Source organism: Pogona vitticeps, chromosome 4, assembly GCF_051106095.1.
Source record: "Pogona vitticeps strain Pit_001003342236 chromosome 4, PviZW2.1, whole genome shotgun sequence".
NCBI lineage: Eukaryota > Metazoa > Chordata > Lepidosauria > Squamata > Agamidae > Pogona > Pogona vitticeps.
In genome coordinates, this window is record NC_135786.1 from 25,505,361 (window position 1) to 25,519,889 (window position 14,529).

Below are 14,529 nucleotides of genomic sequence, written 5' to 3' on the forward strand. Positions count from 1 at the left end.
GTGTCCTGTTTGCAAAACACAAGTTAGAGCTAGCACTGGTTGCTCAGGTTCTTTGGCCATGTTCTGAAGGTTGTTCTTCCTAACGTTTCGCCAGTCTCTGTGGCCGGCATCTTCAGAGGACAGCACTCTGTGCTCTGGTGCAGTTTGTTTGGGAGTGTTTACGGCTGTGAGATCAGCTTTTGTCCTTTTCAGGAGATGGGTGATTATGGTGATCAGTGTGTTTTTGTTGTGGGTTTATTGTTGTGCTAAGGAGAAGATCTTATCTGTCACTGTTATTGATGGATGTCGTTAGCTGGTCTTTTGTGTGTAGTGATCCCTGGGCCTTGTGGCTGGGTAGAGTTTGTTGACCTTTTGGACGCTGTATTTTTCAGTCAGTGCTGGGAGCCAAGTTTAGTTGAGTTTCAAACTTTCTTCTTTACTTTTGAAGTTCTGCTGATGTTTGTGGATTTCAATGGCTTCCCTGTGCAGTCTGACATAATGATTGCTGGTGTTGTCCAGTATTTCAGTATTTTGAAATAGAATTTCATGTCCAGCTTGTTTTAGGGCATGTTCAGCTACTGCTGATTTTTCTGGTTGTTTTAGTCTGCAGTGTCTCTCATGTGGTTTGATTCTGGTGTGGATGCTTCGTTTTGTGGTTCCAATATATATCTGGCCACAATTGCAAGGTATCTGGTATACTCCTGCAGTGGTGAGGGGGTCCCTTCTGTCCTATGCTGACCATAACATTTGTTGTATTTTTGTGGTGGGCTTGGATACTGTTTGTAGGTTGTGTTTTTTCAAAAGTTTCCCCATGCGGTCTGTGACCCCTTTGATGTATGGCAGAAATACTTTATTTGTGGGTGGCTGTTTTTCTTCTTCAGTTTGCTGTTGTTTTCTTGGTTTGATGGCTCTTGTGATTTCACTTTTGGAGTAGCCATTTGCCTGTAGGGTCCAGTTCAGATGGTTGAGTTCAGTGCTGAGAAACTGAGCTTCACAGTTCCGATTTGCACAGTCTACCAGTGTTTTGATTATGCCTCTTTTTTGTTGTGGGTGGTGATTGGAGTTTTTGTGTAGATACCGGTCTGTGTGGGTGTGTTTTCTGTAGACCTTGTGTCCCAATCGAAGGTCAGTTTTGCACACGACCATGACATCTAATAACGGGAGTTGGCCCTCTATTTCTTTTTCCATGGTGAATTGTATATGAATTGCATATTTGGGTGGATGCTGTTGAGATGGTTTAGAAATTCTTACAAATTTTCTTCACCATGGTTCCAAATTGTGAAGGTGTCATCCACATATCGAAACCAGACTGTGGGTGTGAAGGGTGCCGAAGCCAGGGCAAGTTTTTTGAAATGCTCCATGTAGAAGTTTGCTCTAACTGGGCTGAGTAGACGTTTCATTTCCCCTTTTAAATTACCTAAGCAGTTGCACAGATCTATCATGCTACTTCAGCCATGCCATGTTTTCACTAATTCTCACTCTTTTCATAGCAACTCTTCTGATCTGCTCCAACCATAATGTGTAATGGCACTTTTGAATGATTTTATGTCATTTTAAAGTTTAAAGTTGTATTGAATATGTTCAGGATAAATGTACTGCAGTAGCGCAGAACTGTATAGCTCTTCTTTTCTTTAACTCTCCTCAAGATATTGATTTGCTCTTCTAGAGCGGATTCATCGAGCGTAGGTGGGATAATACATGTAGGAATTCGTCATACTGAGAAACAATATTGCATTTAGCTATGAGTCATTTTGGTAAATAAGCTTGGAGCCTTCCTGATTTTGAGGCTCATCTTAAGGCCACTCATCATGACTCATTTCGGAGACACACGATGGTCATTTATACAAATTCTGTACATATGAAGATTGCAAGGATGAGGAGTATGTAGATCTGGCCCTCTGTAGGCATGTGGAATGACAAGGAAAATGTTTTTTTAATCCCAGGGTCCAGGGTATATTTGAAAAAAATCCAGAAAACTTTTTTTTACATGAATTACCAGAACTGTCCATTAGAGGGAGGGAGATACAGTGCTATGAATATGTTTTAGTGAATAATACATAGCATGGTTGTGGTGTCCGCCCAAGCTATGAATATTAATGTGCTGTCTGCATGAACCAATGAGAGTGCTGGAGGAGCAGAGTCATGAGATATAAGAGTCTCTGTAGAAGGAGGGGGAGTTTAGATTGAGAGTTTTAGATTTGAGGATTTGTGGTTTTGGAGTTTGGGGTGGAGAGAGGGTTGGTGGTTGAGAATGAAGTAGAATGTTTTGTTGAGAGTTAACATTGATTACGTCACCTGTAATAATAAACAACTTCTATTTGGTTCTTTTTGAAACGACACATTGCCTGGAGCTCTGTGATTAATAATAAACAATGTTAAATGTAATCAACTGGTGGGAGTAATGCATATGAAAAAAAATCTGGATTTTTTCCTTTTAATACGCTATATAGCATTTGCTATTATCCATAGTTTTCAGCATCTGCAGAGGGCTTGAAACCAATCCCCAGCATGTATGTGGGTCCTACTATACATACTCTTGTCTTAGAAATTATGATTTATTGATAATTCATTAGCACATTGTTTGTGTTTTGATAAAATACTACCCTCATTTTGCTCTCCCTGTCTATTGAGATTGCCTAGAGAGGTCCTGCTTAAGATTTTCTTCTGGGATATTAGGTTAATGAGGACTTGGGAGAGGAAATTTACCACAGTTTTATTTGCCAATGGAGTTGCTAAGAAACATTCCTAATACTGCAGCCTGGGCTTTGTGATCCAGACATTCACAGTTATTCTTGCATTATGTGGACCTCAGTGGCTACCTATGATTTCTTGGCTACTGATCATGTCAACACCTGTACTTCATTTGAAAAACTGGAGATCTTGTTTGCATCTAATAAGAAACAGAACATTTATTTCATACTGGTAGGCATTAAAATCTGACATTTCTATTAACTATAGGTATTGTTGGCCATCAGTCTTCAGTAAAATATAAAATGTGTCAAGGATTTTGCTCTTCAGGTAATCAAAGTGATACTTCTGTCTTACATTTGTAGGAAGAGATGAAACAATGGAGTCTATTAGGCCATCTTTTCTTGAATACTTTGAACAAAAAGAAAAGGAGAATCAGAGAAACAATTACGGAAGGCAAGCATCTGAAAGATGTTCCTCAGATTGGAGAGTACCTCAAGATGGAGACTATGAGTTTGTAAGTAAAATATTTCAGTACATTGTCATTCTTCTTGAAACAAAGAAAAATAATCCCTGACAGAAAGAGCTGGAAACAGTATTAACTTAGGAAAGAATTGTACATAATGGCTGAAACCCTGTTACTTAGCATTAGCGAAGTCATAGCTTTTGCTCCATCCTCTTTGATGAACAAACCGTCTCTGCTATGATACTCAGGGGCACACTTTTATGTTGGCTTGGTCTGTGTGTATGCACACAGTCAGAATTATAGTGCAGATGCTTTGTTTGCCAGTGAGGAACAGAGAAAAAATTATGGTTTGGCCTAAATTAAGCAATAGGATTTTAGCCAGAATTTCACAAACAAGTAGACAAAATATTAATATGCAGATATTGACTCAAATCTTGTTGCACTGCTATGAAAAGGCATAGCATTTGAAAGTGATTTGCTGCAAGTTAAGAAATCCCAGTAGACATTATCTGTTGCATAACTGAGTCATGTGACTTGGCAGGCAACAGATAATGTCTATGGAGAGTTCTTAACTTGAAGTAAGATATTTACAAAAGTTACACATTTCACATAGCAGAGCAATAGGACTTTGGTAGTTATTTAATACTATAATCTTCTAAAGACAATGTGAGCAAGACAGTCCTAATAACCCTTACGTGTAGACAGAAAAGAAGAGTTCAGGTTGCCAGTTTAAAAATGGTGTATAATAGTTATGATTGTTGAATGTGTTCTAACTCTGTGACCATATAAAGATGTTTCAGAGTTTTGACTGATAAACATTTGTTATCCCAAAATTCATTTGTAGGGACATAAGAATAGAAGACAATGCTGATCAGCTTGGACTAGCGGCAAATGTTGTTATTTCATTCCAAAAACTACTATTAACTTTTCCATTCCATGCTAATTCTAAATAGCACAGCAATGACTAGAGAGAACTTCATTTTCCATTTTACTTACACGGTGCTGCTGCCCCAGAAATGGGAACCTGCAGTCGTGATCCTGCCTTAGATTCTGTACTGTACTGTACTGGAATGCTAAACACAGCATTACTTTTTTTTCTTTACCTCTGCTACCTTTGAGGTTGCCCCAAAGCCAGCTGTGGTATAAGTATCTGCAGCTGTTTTTTGGCAGGCATGGGGGTGAACAGGAGAGAGGAGACTGCCTAATTCCCCTGAAGGTTTCAGTTCCATCAGTGAATGTTTTCCATTGGGATGTGTGCATCTCTTCTCTGCTATTGTCTTCTAGGAAAAAAGATAACATTCTAGACAGATTTTTGTGTGTCGTACTCTTACCTTTTGTGTGTGTGTAAGGGGGTGGGGATCTTTCCTTGAGCCATTCCTTTATGCTGCAGCAGGAGCAAAGAAAGCAAGCCATCATCAGCTCTGTTGAGAAGCTGGCTCCATCAAGCTTTGGCTCATCCCCATTAGTCGTTTCATCAGGTTCCAGCAGAGCAGGAGACAGGAAAGAGGACCATGTCATTGGCTCAGCTTAGAAACCATCAATGTTTGGCTCCTCCCTTCTTTCGGTTGTCAATAAGAACAGCCCTCCAAGGCTATCATGTAGTTGTTATATCTGGTCATTATAATGACTATATGCTATTGAGCATCAATTCATGTGGATATTGCAATCAAGAAATCAGAAGAAGAATGAGATTTGGAAGGGCATCTATGAAAGAACTAGAAATGGCTTTAAAACTGAGGATGTGTCACGGGTGGCCAAGGCCAAAATCACCCATGCAGTAGTATTATTGTATTTTAACTGAATTTTAATTGTTTAAGCCGCCCAGAGACCTTTGGATAGAGTGGGCGGCATATAAGTTAAATCAATAAAATAAATAAATGGAATTCTTGGTCTTTATTTATAGATCAAAAAGTTGGGCAATGAAGAAGGCTAACAGAATGAAAATGAATGTACAGTGGTGCCTCGCTTGACGATGTTAATTCGTTCCAGTGAAATCGCTGTAGAGCGAAAACATTGTCAAGCGAAATTTTTTAAAACCCATTGAAACGCATTGAAAACTGGTTCATTGCGTTCCAATGGGATGAATACCTGCTTGTCCAGCAAAGATCCTCCATACGGTGGCCATTTTTGGTGCCTGTATAGCGAGGAATGTGTCCTAGAAAACAGCAGGGGGCCATTTTGAAAGCCGACGATCATCTGTTTGCTGATCGTCGTAAAGCAAAAAATCGGTTCCTGAAACAGGGAACTGATCAATGTGAAGTGAAAAAACCCATTCTAAACATTATTTTGCTATTGCTTTTGCAATCAGAAAACTTCAATGTTAAGCAGATTCGTCGTTAAACCGGGTAATCGTCCAGTGGGGCACGACTATTCAAAATATAGTGATGGGGGAGAGCTTTATCAGTACCATGGATCACCAAAAAGAGAAATAATTGGTTGCTAGATCAAATCAACCCTTAACTATTCTGTTTCACATGTTTAACAAAAATAAAAACAAAAGAAGTGTGAAATCTTAAGGGCTAACCAATTTGTTTATTTTATATTTATGTTGGCCTCCACACAGCTGAACAGGGGACATCTAAGCACTACGTTATGCCAAAAACCCACCAATCACTAGACATATTTACATGCCTCCAGATTCCACCCAGAAAAATCCACGTTATCTAGCCTACATTGAAATAAGTTAGTCTTTTGTTTTTATTTATGCTATTTAAACAGAGGCTAACATATTTCAGGTATATCATGAGAAAATACGAAATAAAGAAGGCATTTCTTCTGTTGAGAAGAGATGAGGGCAGTAAGGAAAAAGATAGAGGCAGCATGAATTGGATTGACTCAATAGAAAAAGCCATGGCCTTGAGTTTGGAAGAACTGAGTGGTGTTATTAATGATAGGACCTTTTGGAGGTCACTAATTTCATAGGGTCCCAAGAGCTGGAAGTGACAACAGTGTCCAGAACTGACACTTGAGTCTTATGTTTCCCTTCCTGTCTCTTTCTCATTTTATGTGGTGCCTTTATAGTTTTTAAGCCTGAGGGCAGGGACTGTCCTTGGTTTTCATTGATCTGTAAACTATTCTGGGAGTTTTTCTGGCTAAGGAGCAGGGTATTAAATCTTTTGAATAAATATAAATTTGATCTTGAGGGCTCTGAAGAATATACAGAGCTCTGTGGCCATTGGATGGCTAGTAAGAAATGCTGAGTTTATGTTGGTTTAAGGTTTCTCCTTTAGATCTGGACCGCAGTGTCTAATGTTCAGCACTCTAAGTAAGATCATAGTGATCTCCATTCCTACATGAGCCTATGAGATTTTTACATGAATGATTTTGCTTTTACGACCTGCTATACTGCATCCTATGTGTTCCTACAGGGTCTTCTGCAACATAATAAATCCTATATTCAAAGTGCCACTCTTGCCTTATTTATATGAAATTTGGGATGGTTTAAAATACAGAATAGAAGTTATGTGTTACACCTTAAGTAAACATTGCAAAGGTTTTGACAATTTTAAAAAATGCTTTGAACTGAAAAAAGCTTATGTTCACATGTTTTAACAAAAAAGATGGAACCATTTCTTTTACCAGTAACAGTATGTTTCTGCTAGTTATGACTTTATCTTTCCTCAGATACGTTCACCTTAAATCCTAGAAATGTTAATGGGAATTTGTAATATAGAAAGCATGTGACCAAGGAAAGGGTCCAGGACATGGTGAAGAGTTGTTTGCTACTATTCTGATCTGCTTGCTGATCGCCCCTGTTCTTCAAGCATATTCAGTACATCTGTTCCTCCAGTTTCCTCTTAGAATTTATGTTCAGTGGGTTTGCATGGAGGATAAGGAGGGAAGCAGAGCAAGGAAATGACGATGTGGATTGAGGGAGTTATGGGCCTTCCATTCCTCATAAAAGCCTGGAACTCTTGACTGCCTGTGTGTACATGCAGGTCAGGTTGAGAGAATATGCTGGGTAAACGATTTAGTGAGGACTGATTCAAGTTGGATTTTCTAGGTTTTCACATCAACATTTGCTCTGTCCTATTTCTGTATCTATCTCAAAAGTATTCAAAATGAAATGACAAAAAATTGTAATTTTGTGTGCATTTTTAAAGGTATATCTTCTATCCTTGGAGGATAAAGTAAAATTTTGCATATTTCTCCCTACTGTGCACATTTAAAATAATTAGAACTGTAGTGTACATTTTAGGAATGTAATAGTCAATAGGTCACTGGTGTATGTACAGTGGTGCCCCGTATAGCGACGTTAATCCGTTCCAGGATTAACGTCGCTATACGGAAACATCGTAAAGCGAAATTAAAAAGCCCATTGAAACGCATTAAAACCTGGTTATTGCATTCCAATGGACTAAAAACTGGCAGGGACAGGGTGGGTGGGGGATCCCGAAGGCTTCCAGGCAAAAGCCTGGAAGCCTTCGGGACCCCTCCACCCTGTCCCCGCTGCCCCGCGCTGCCTTCCCTAGCCGAGATCGGACTCCCAGGAGCCAGATCCAGGCTGGGGAAAGCGGCGGGGGTGGCTGCCAGCGAAGGGGACAGGGTGGGTGGGGGATCCCGAAGGCTTCAGGCAAAAGCTTGGAAGCCTTCGGGACCCCTCCACCCTGTCCCCGCCGCCCCGCGCTGCCGAGCCCAGGATGCCTGACGGGCATCGGGTCTCCCACCTTCCCCCCGTGGCTTGGATCCGGCTTGGATCCGACCCGTGGGGGCTACCCCGGGCATAGCTGGACTCTTGGGAGTCCAGCCATGGCAGGGCTAGCCCCCGTGGGTCCGATCCAAGCTGCAGGGGGAGGGTGGGAGAGCGGGGGGATCCGGATGCCTTTCAGGCATCCCGGGCTCAGATCCCACCCGCCGCCGGTTACCCAGCCTTGGGTAACTGGCGGCGGGTGGGATCCGAACCCAGGATGCCTGACAGGCATCCAATCTCCCCACCTTTCCCCCGCGGCTTGGATCGGACCCGCGGGGGCTAGCCCTGCCATGCTGGACTCTTGGGAGTCCAGCCATGGCAGGGCTAGCCCCCGCGGGTCCGATCCAAGCCGCGGGGGGAGGGTGGGAGAGCGGGGGGGATCCAGATGCCTGACAGGCATCGGATCCCCCCACCCTCCCCCCGCGGTGGCCTCAGAAGGACCCTTCGGAAGGGTCCTTCGAAGGCCACTGCAGGCATTTTCCCCCAGCTGAGTGGCGGGAGCGCTCCTTTGGAGGCTCCCGCCGCTCAGCTGGGGGAAAATGGTGCCTATGGGGAAAACATCGCAAAGCGATTTTTCCCCATAGGCACCTTCGTTATACGATCGCAAAAGCGATGGCATTTTTGCCATCGCTATGCGAATTCGACGTTAAACGGGGCACTCGTTATACGAGGCACCACTGTACTGGTTTATAGTTTAAGTGTGTGTGAACTGGACTAATTAAGTTTCCATCACGATGCATACTTAGTGAAATGTTTTACCCCTTCCAAGTTCAGATGGAGAAATATACTATCTGATATGTCCTTTGGGACTCCCTACTCTCTTGTCCCCCATTACCAACGATACACAAATGTTTTAAAACTCTGTTGGCTTGCGGTAGCTATCTGTCATGAAAACACAAGGTATATACAGTGGTGCCCCGCATAGCGACGTTAATCCGTTCCAGGATTAACGTCGCTATCCTGATTCTTCGCTATGCGGGGGGGGGGAACCCATAGGAACGCATTAAACTCCATTTAATGCGTTCCTATTGGGGAAAAACTCACCGGTAAGCGAAGAATCCCTCATCCGGCCACCATTTTTGCCGCCTCGGTAAGTGAGGCGCGAAAACGCTGCGGGCAGCCATTTTCCCCCAGCTGGGTGGCGCAGGCTTCGGAGCGACCGCCGGGGAAGCCTCCACCGCGGTCGCTCCAAAGCCTTCTCCCCCCAGCTGGACGATGCTGGCTTCGGAGCGGCCTCCAGGGAAGCCTCCACCGCGGTCAGTCCAAAGCCTTCTCCCCCCAGCTGGGCGGCGCTGGCTTTGGAGCAACCGCCGGGGAAGCCTCCACCGCAGTCACTCCAAAGCGCCCACCTGTCAGCTGGGGGGAAATGGGGCCTATGGGGAAAAATCGTAAAGCAATTTTTCCCCATAGGAAACATCGCAATGCGATCGCTTTTGCGATCACAAAATCCGCATCGCTATGCGGATTCGTCATTAAACGGGGCGCTCGTTATACGAGGCACCACTGTAGAAGAATAGGTATGTCAGTTTTCAAGGTGCTACAACATTTTGCTTTTTCCTTCTCTCTCTGTTTTTACCCTTTTATTTTGTAAATTTTCTGGGTCAGACTCATTGTCCACATGACCCGAAATTGTGCTGTGTGATTGGCAGTAGATTTGTTGGTCTTTAGCAGAGATTTTATGATTTGCTGCCAAATCATAAGATGCCTAGGACCTTCTGCCTATAAAGTATGTGTTTTACCTCTGAGTTATGAACCCTTCACCTGCAGCTGCTCTTAATACACACACCATAAAATGGGCATCTTTGAAGACTAAAATGCAGTCTGCTGAATGTTATTGCATGAGTCATATCACTTATTTAAGAGCCTGACTTATTGACAGAGTGTTTTGTGTAGCTCGTATCGGAACCTATACAGCAAAACATTAGCATGCAGCTCTGTAGATTATGACTATTACTAAGAGTTGTGCATACAGAATTTTCAATTACAGTAATCAAGAGCAGTTGCAGTAATTCAGTAGCAGAGGCTTGGATCTCATTCCATCATTGCAGGTAATTAATTAGTCACATACTGCTGCAGATTTAAATAAATTATGCTGCCCTTTTTATCCTGAAGGTGTTTTCATATGATGTTCACACTTTATATTCTTTAAGCAACATATGCTGTGCTTCAGATTTTACAGCTCAGATAACTGTTTATCACTTTTCTCATCTTCTTAAAATGCCCTTACGTTAATCAGGCCCATTTCATGTATCCATCAATTGGGAGATTTCTGAAAAGGGTAAGTGGATAAAAATGACACTCATTGCAGCTTTCTACCAGGACTCTCATATAATTATTTGGGACTATATTGTATTTTGTAGGCAATCTGCTTTTATATGTGTCTATATAGAACAGATGTTTCTCCCTGTATAGATAACATTTCTGTATTGATGTCTTGCAGTGTGGCAAACTCAGGCTAGACCAGTGGTTCCCAAAATGTATACCAGGGTGCTGCCAAGCCCAGCCAGGCATGTCGCTAAATCCAGCAAGAGCCTAACAGTTCAACCAGCTGCTGGCTACAGCTGTGCAGCAGTGGCACACACACCCTTTCGGTGCCGCCCCCCCCCCCTTGTAGATCTCCAAGCTCTTTCTACCTCTCCTCAGGAGCCTCTTCTCTCCACTGCCATTCATGGAAGGGCTGAAGCAACTAGTGACCCACTGATTTACTGACGGAGGGGAACCAAAGGGACATAGATTCACCACTGCTGTCACAGCCCCCACACAACAGCCAGTATAATCCTTAACAGGTCTCCAAGGCTGCTGTGGTTCAGGTCTTCGGCTGCAGAGCCAGAAGTTGGGAGTTCAATTCCCCACTGTACCTCCTCGAGAAGGGCTGGACTCAGTGATCCATAGGATCCCTTCCAGATCTGTAGTCCAAGGGTTATTATCATTTTCCAGTTTTCGTTGTGTGAAAGGTTTGGGATTGTGTCATTACCCCCTCCCCTAAATTCATGATCCTTTTATACATCCCTGGCATGGCACATGGCTTTGACTGCACTATTTCAAGGGGATTTAATGGCTCAGTTTTCCATTCCTGCAAGCGCCTATCAGTTTGTACCTGCATTCATGGAAATGCAAACATGTTCTACTTCAGGAACCCAAACAGTGAATCTTACTCAGTCACTACCTCATTTTCTGCAAATCCAGTAAACATTGAAGTGGTAAATTTGATGTTTTTAGATTTTGATTCTCTTGCACTGCGGCTTCTTTTCCCGCTATTGCTATTTCAAGTTATGATGCCCAAAGAGCTTTTAAGTATTAAAACAAGTAAAGCTGTTCTTTGATTTTACTAGCTTATGCCCTTGAGCAGCTGTAACACTGTTTAAGTTCCCAGAAAAAGCGTGCAAAATTAGGCTGTTCCTGCAACAACAAAAACAAGACTGTTGTGACACCTTTGAGGCTAACACATTTATTTTAGTGCAGAGATTTGTGAGTTCCAGTCCAGTGTTTCAGTCTTCTGTGCTTGAAGTAGTACTGTATGTTACATACAGCACTGATGTTACCTGTCTGTCATGGGTTTGGAGGGAAAGTTCCATCCTATGGGGAGTGGAAGGCGGGACATCAGGAGGAGGGGCTGTACTGTATAAATATGTGATGCGTGTGTGGAGAAGCTAAGCAGACGAAGCAGCAGCTGGGAAGAAGAAGCTGTTGTGGGAGTCTGTGTGTCAGACAGGGTACTACTGTGTGTCAGAGTACCAACCTGATAGGTTCAGGTGTCTGTTGGTTAGCCAGAACTGATAGGTTCAGGGTCTGTGCTTCAAGTTAAGGGTTCTGGGTGAACCAAACTGTATGCTTGTATGAGTGAGAATAAGCCACGTTACTTTATGTTATTCACCTGATGGTTTTATTTTGCCTGTGTGTGTATTTAAATAAACCTTATTCTTTTTATTGTTTAAAAATCCATCCCTGGTCTGTGTGACTTCTTACAGGGAATGGTTGGTGGCAGCTTAGTGTAACTGTGTGACAGATCCCAGTAGGTCTGGGTTTGTCACACTGTACAAATGAGATGTCAAATCAAAGTAAGGACTTTGCTTTTTTACAAGGAAAGAAAATAGCTTCTGTAGTAGTTGTATGGACTTTGGTATGCAGGGTGATAGGGACGTGGTGGCGCTGCAGAAGCCTTTGTGTGCTGCAGGGTCAGAAGATCAGCAGTCGTAAGATCAAATCCACATGACGAAGTGAGCTCCCGTCGCTTTGTCCCAGTTCCTCGCCGACCTAGCAGTTCAAAAGCATGTAAATGCGAGTAGATAAATAGGTACCTCCTCGGTGGGAAGGTAAACAGCGTTCCGTGTATAGCTGCGCTGGCCACGTGACAACAGAAACTATCTTTGGACAAACGCTGGCTCTACGGCTTGGAAACGGGGATGAGCACCACCCCCTAGAGTCGAACATGACTGACTAAAATGTCAAGGGGAACCTTTACCTTTACCTAGTAGTTGTATGAACTTTGGTATGTAGGTTGATGAGGCAACGTAGAAGTCTAGAAGCATTTGTTGAGAGCCATGAGCACTCACTTCACCAAAGGGGCTATATGCAGTTGACGTTGGAAGCAGGAACTTTATTTACTTCTCTGTCTCAGGAGGCAAAATATTTTGGACCAGCCCTTGTCCAGGAAGCTGCATGTCAATGTATCAGCCCTGGTCTCAAATTAAATAGCATATGCATGGAGTTTACCTCTGTCTGTGTATCTACTGTTTGTAAAGGAAGGCATAAACCATTCATATAATGGACTGTTAAATGATTTTTTAAAAAAGTAGCAAGGTATAAACTCCCAATCTAGATTGGGACCCTATAGGGGAGGGATTGGTTAACACACACCCCATCCTTATCCTTATCACATCTTCATACTTGCTGTTTATACTTCAATGAAATGTTGCAGTTGCTAACTTTTGTGAATGGTATCATGTCCCCATTTGGTCCTGAATATCCTTAAACAAGGGTGCCCGGTGTGGTCTACTGATTAGAATAATGGACTGGGATTCAGGAGGATAAAACTGGTAAAACTGCTCCTTAAATACCTCACTTGCCTTGAAAACCCTACAGTATTTGGGTTGCTATAAATCAGTTCCGACTTGATGGCACATAACAAACAATCTTAAGTGATCTTCTCTGTGCATTTGGGACTGTGGAATGGAAAATATTTCTAAGTTTATGGAAAATGACTATATGCATTTGAGTTCAATAACAAAGAATTTTTTTAAACTGCTCCCACACCATGCTGTAAACTGGTGCTGTTTACTTATGCTGTGCTAACTTTTTGGAAAGTGAAGGAGGCATGTAGAGATCCTAGTGAGAACACGGAGCATTTTGCTCACTTTTAAAATGTGCAGGATGTGGATTGCTTTGCCTTTTTAAAACTTGTCTTTTTGATTTTCTATATTATATAGCATTCTTTTTTTACCACCAGCTCTTCAACTTTGTTTTTTGTATGAAGTGGTACCAAGAACGGTGAAAGTTGTCAGGACTTTTCAGCACCTTGAGGCATGTTTCACATTCTTGACTACTTCATAACTTGCTCGGAAGAATGTTAATGGTCTCTCAGACAAAATATCTATTACACTCTCTGGACGTGATTGATAGTGAGGAATTGCAGGCTGTCTAGTGATTTATTGCTTATTGATCAATGGAAACATGTGCTGGTTCACAAGGACCGATATATGGGCTGAACTACAAATCTTTGTGCTGGCATCATTTATCTTCCAAACAAGTTGATACCACAGTTTTTCCCCTTCTTCACAAATAATTTATTTTCTCTTTTCAGAGCATTAACATTGGATTGCATCAGTGGAGAAGTACAGTGGTGCCTCGCATTACGACATTAATTCGTTCCAGCGAAATCTCTGTAGAATGAAAACATCCTAAAGCAAAAAGAAAAAAGCCATTGAAACGCATTAAAACTTGGTTAAGGCGTTCCAATCGGCTAAAACCATCCAGCGAAGATCCTCCATAGGGGCAGCCATTTTCGGGTGCCTGTACAGTGAAAAATGGCTCCTAAACACAGCAGGGAGCCATTTTGAGCACCCAGCAGCCATTTTGAAAACCCGACGATCAACTGTTTTGATCGTCGGGAAGCGAAAATCAGTTCCCGAAACAGGGAACCGATCATCGCGCAGCGAAATTCCCCCATTCAAAACGTCATTTTGCGATTGCTTTTGCGATTGCAAAAACCTCATCGTAATGCGGATTCGTCATTAAACGGAGCGCCTGTATTGCGAGGCACCACTGTAGAGTTGGAGGTCAAAGGGTCAAAATGACAGGATTTTCCCCCTGATTACCAGGAATATTTAAGCTAATTGTGATCCTACTTAGAGTTTCCACTGAACCTAATGGTGCAGTGGTCAAACTGTTACAGTACAGCCAAAACTCTGCTCACAACCCAGATTCAATCCCAGGTAGTAAGTTCACTCAGCCTTCCATCTTTCCGAGGTCAGTAAATTGAGTACCCAGCTTGTTGGTATGTGGGGGGCAATGTGTACCCTGCATAATTAAATTATAAATTGCCCAGATAGTTCTTTAAGCGCTATGGGGCAATATATAAGCAGTATGCAGTTCTGGCGTGCTCTGGGCCTGGCGTGGTCCATGGGGTCACGAAGAGTCGGACACGACTAAATGACTAAACAACAACAAGGCACTTCTAGTGCACTTATTTTTATGATTAAACCTTGCA

General features: G+C 42.7%; 1 protein-coding gene across 2 annotated transcripts in view; it reads left to right on the top strand.

Moving 5' to 3' along the window:
* The window catches only part of STK4 (serine/threonine kinase 4), a 95,436-nt gene that overhangs the window by 47,844 nt on the left and 33,063 nt on the right, over positions 1–14,529 (top strand). For both annotated transcript variants that reach the window (XM_020789219.3, XM_020789218.3), the window contains exon 10: positions 3,033–3,184. In XM_020789219.3, the coding sequence (XP_020644878.2) occupies positions 3,033–3,184 (152 nt within the window). The remainder of the gene's footprint in view (positions 1–3,032; positions 3,185–14,529) is intronic.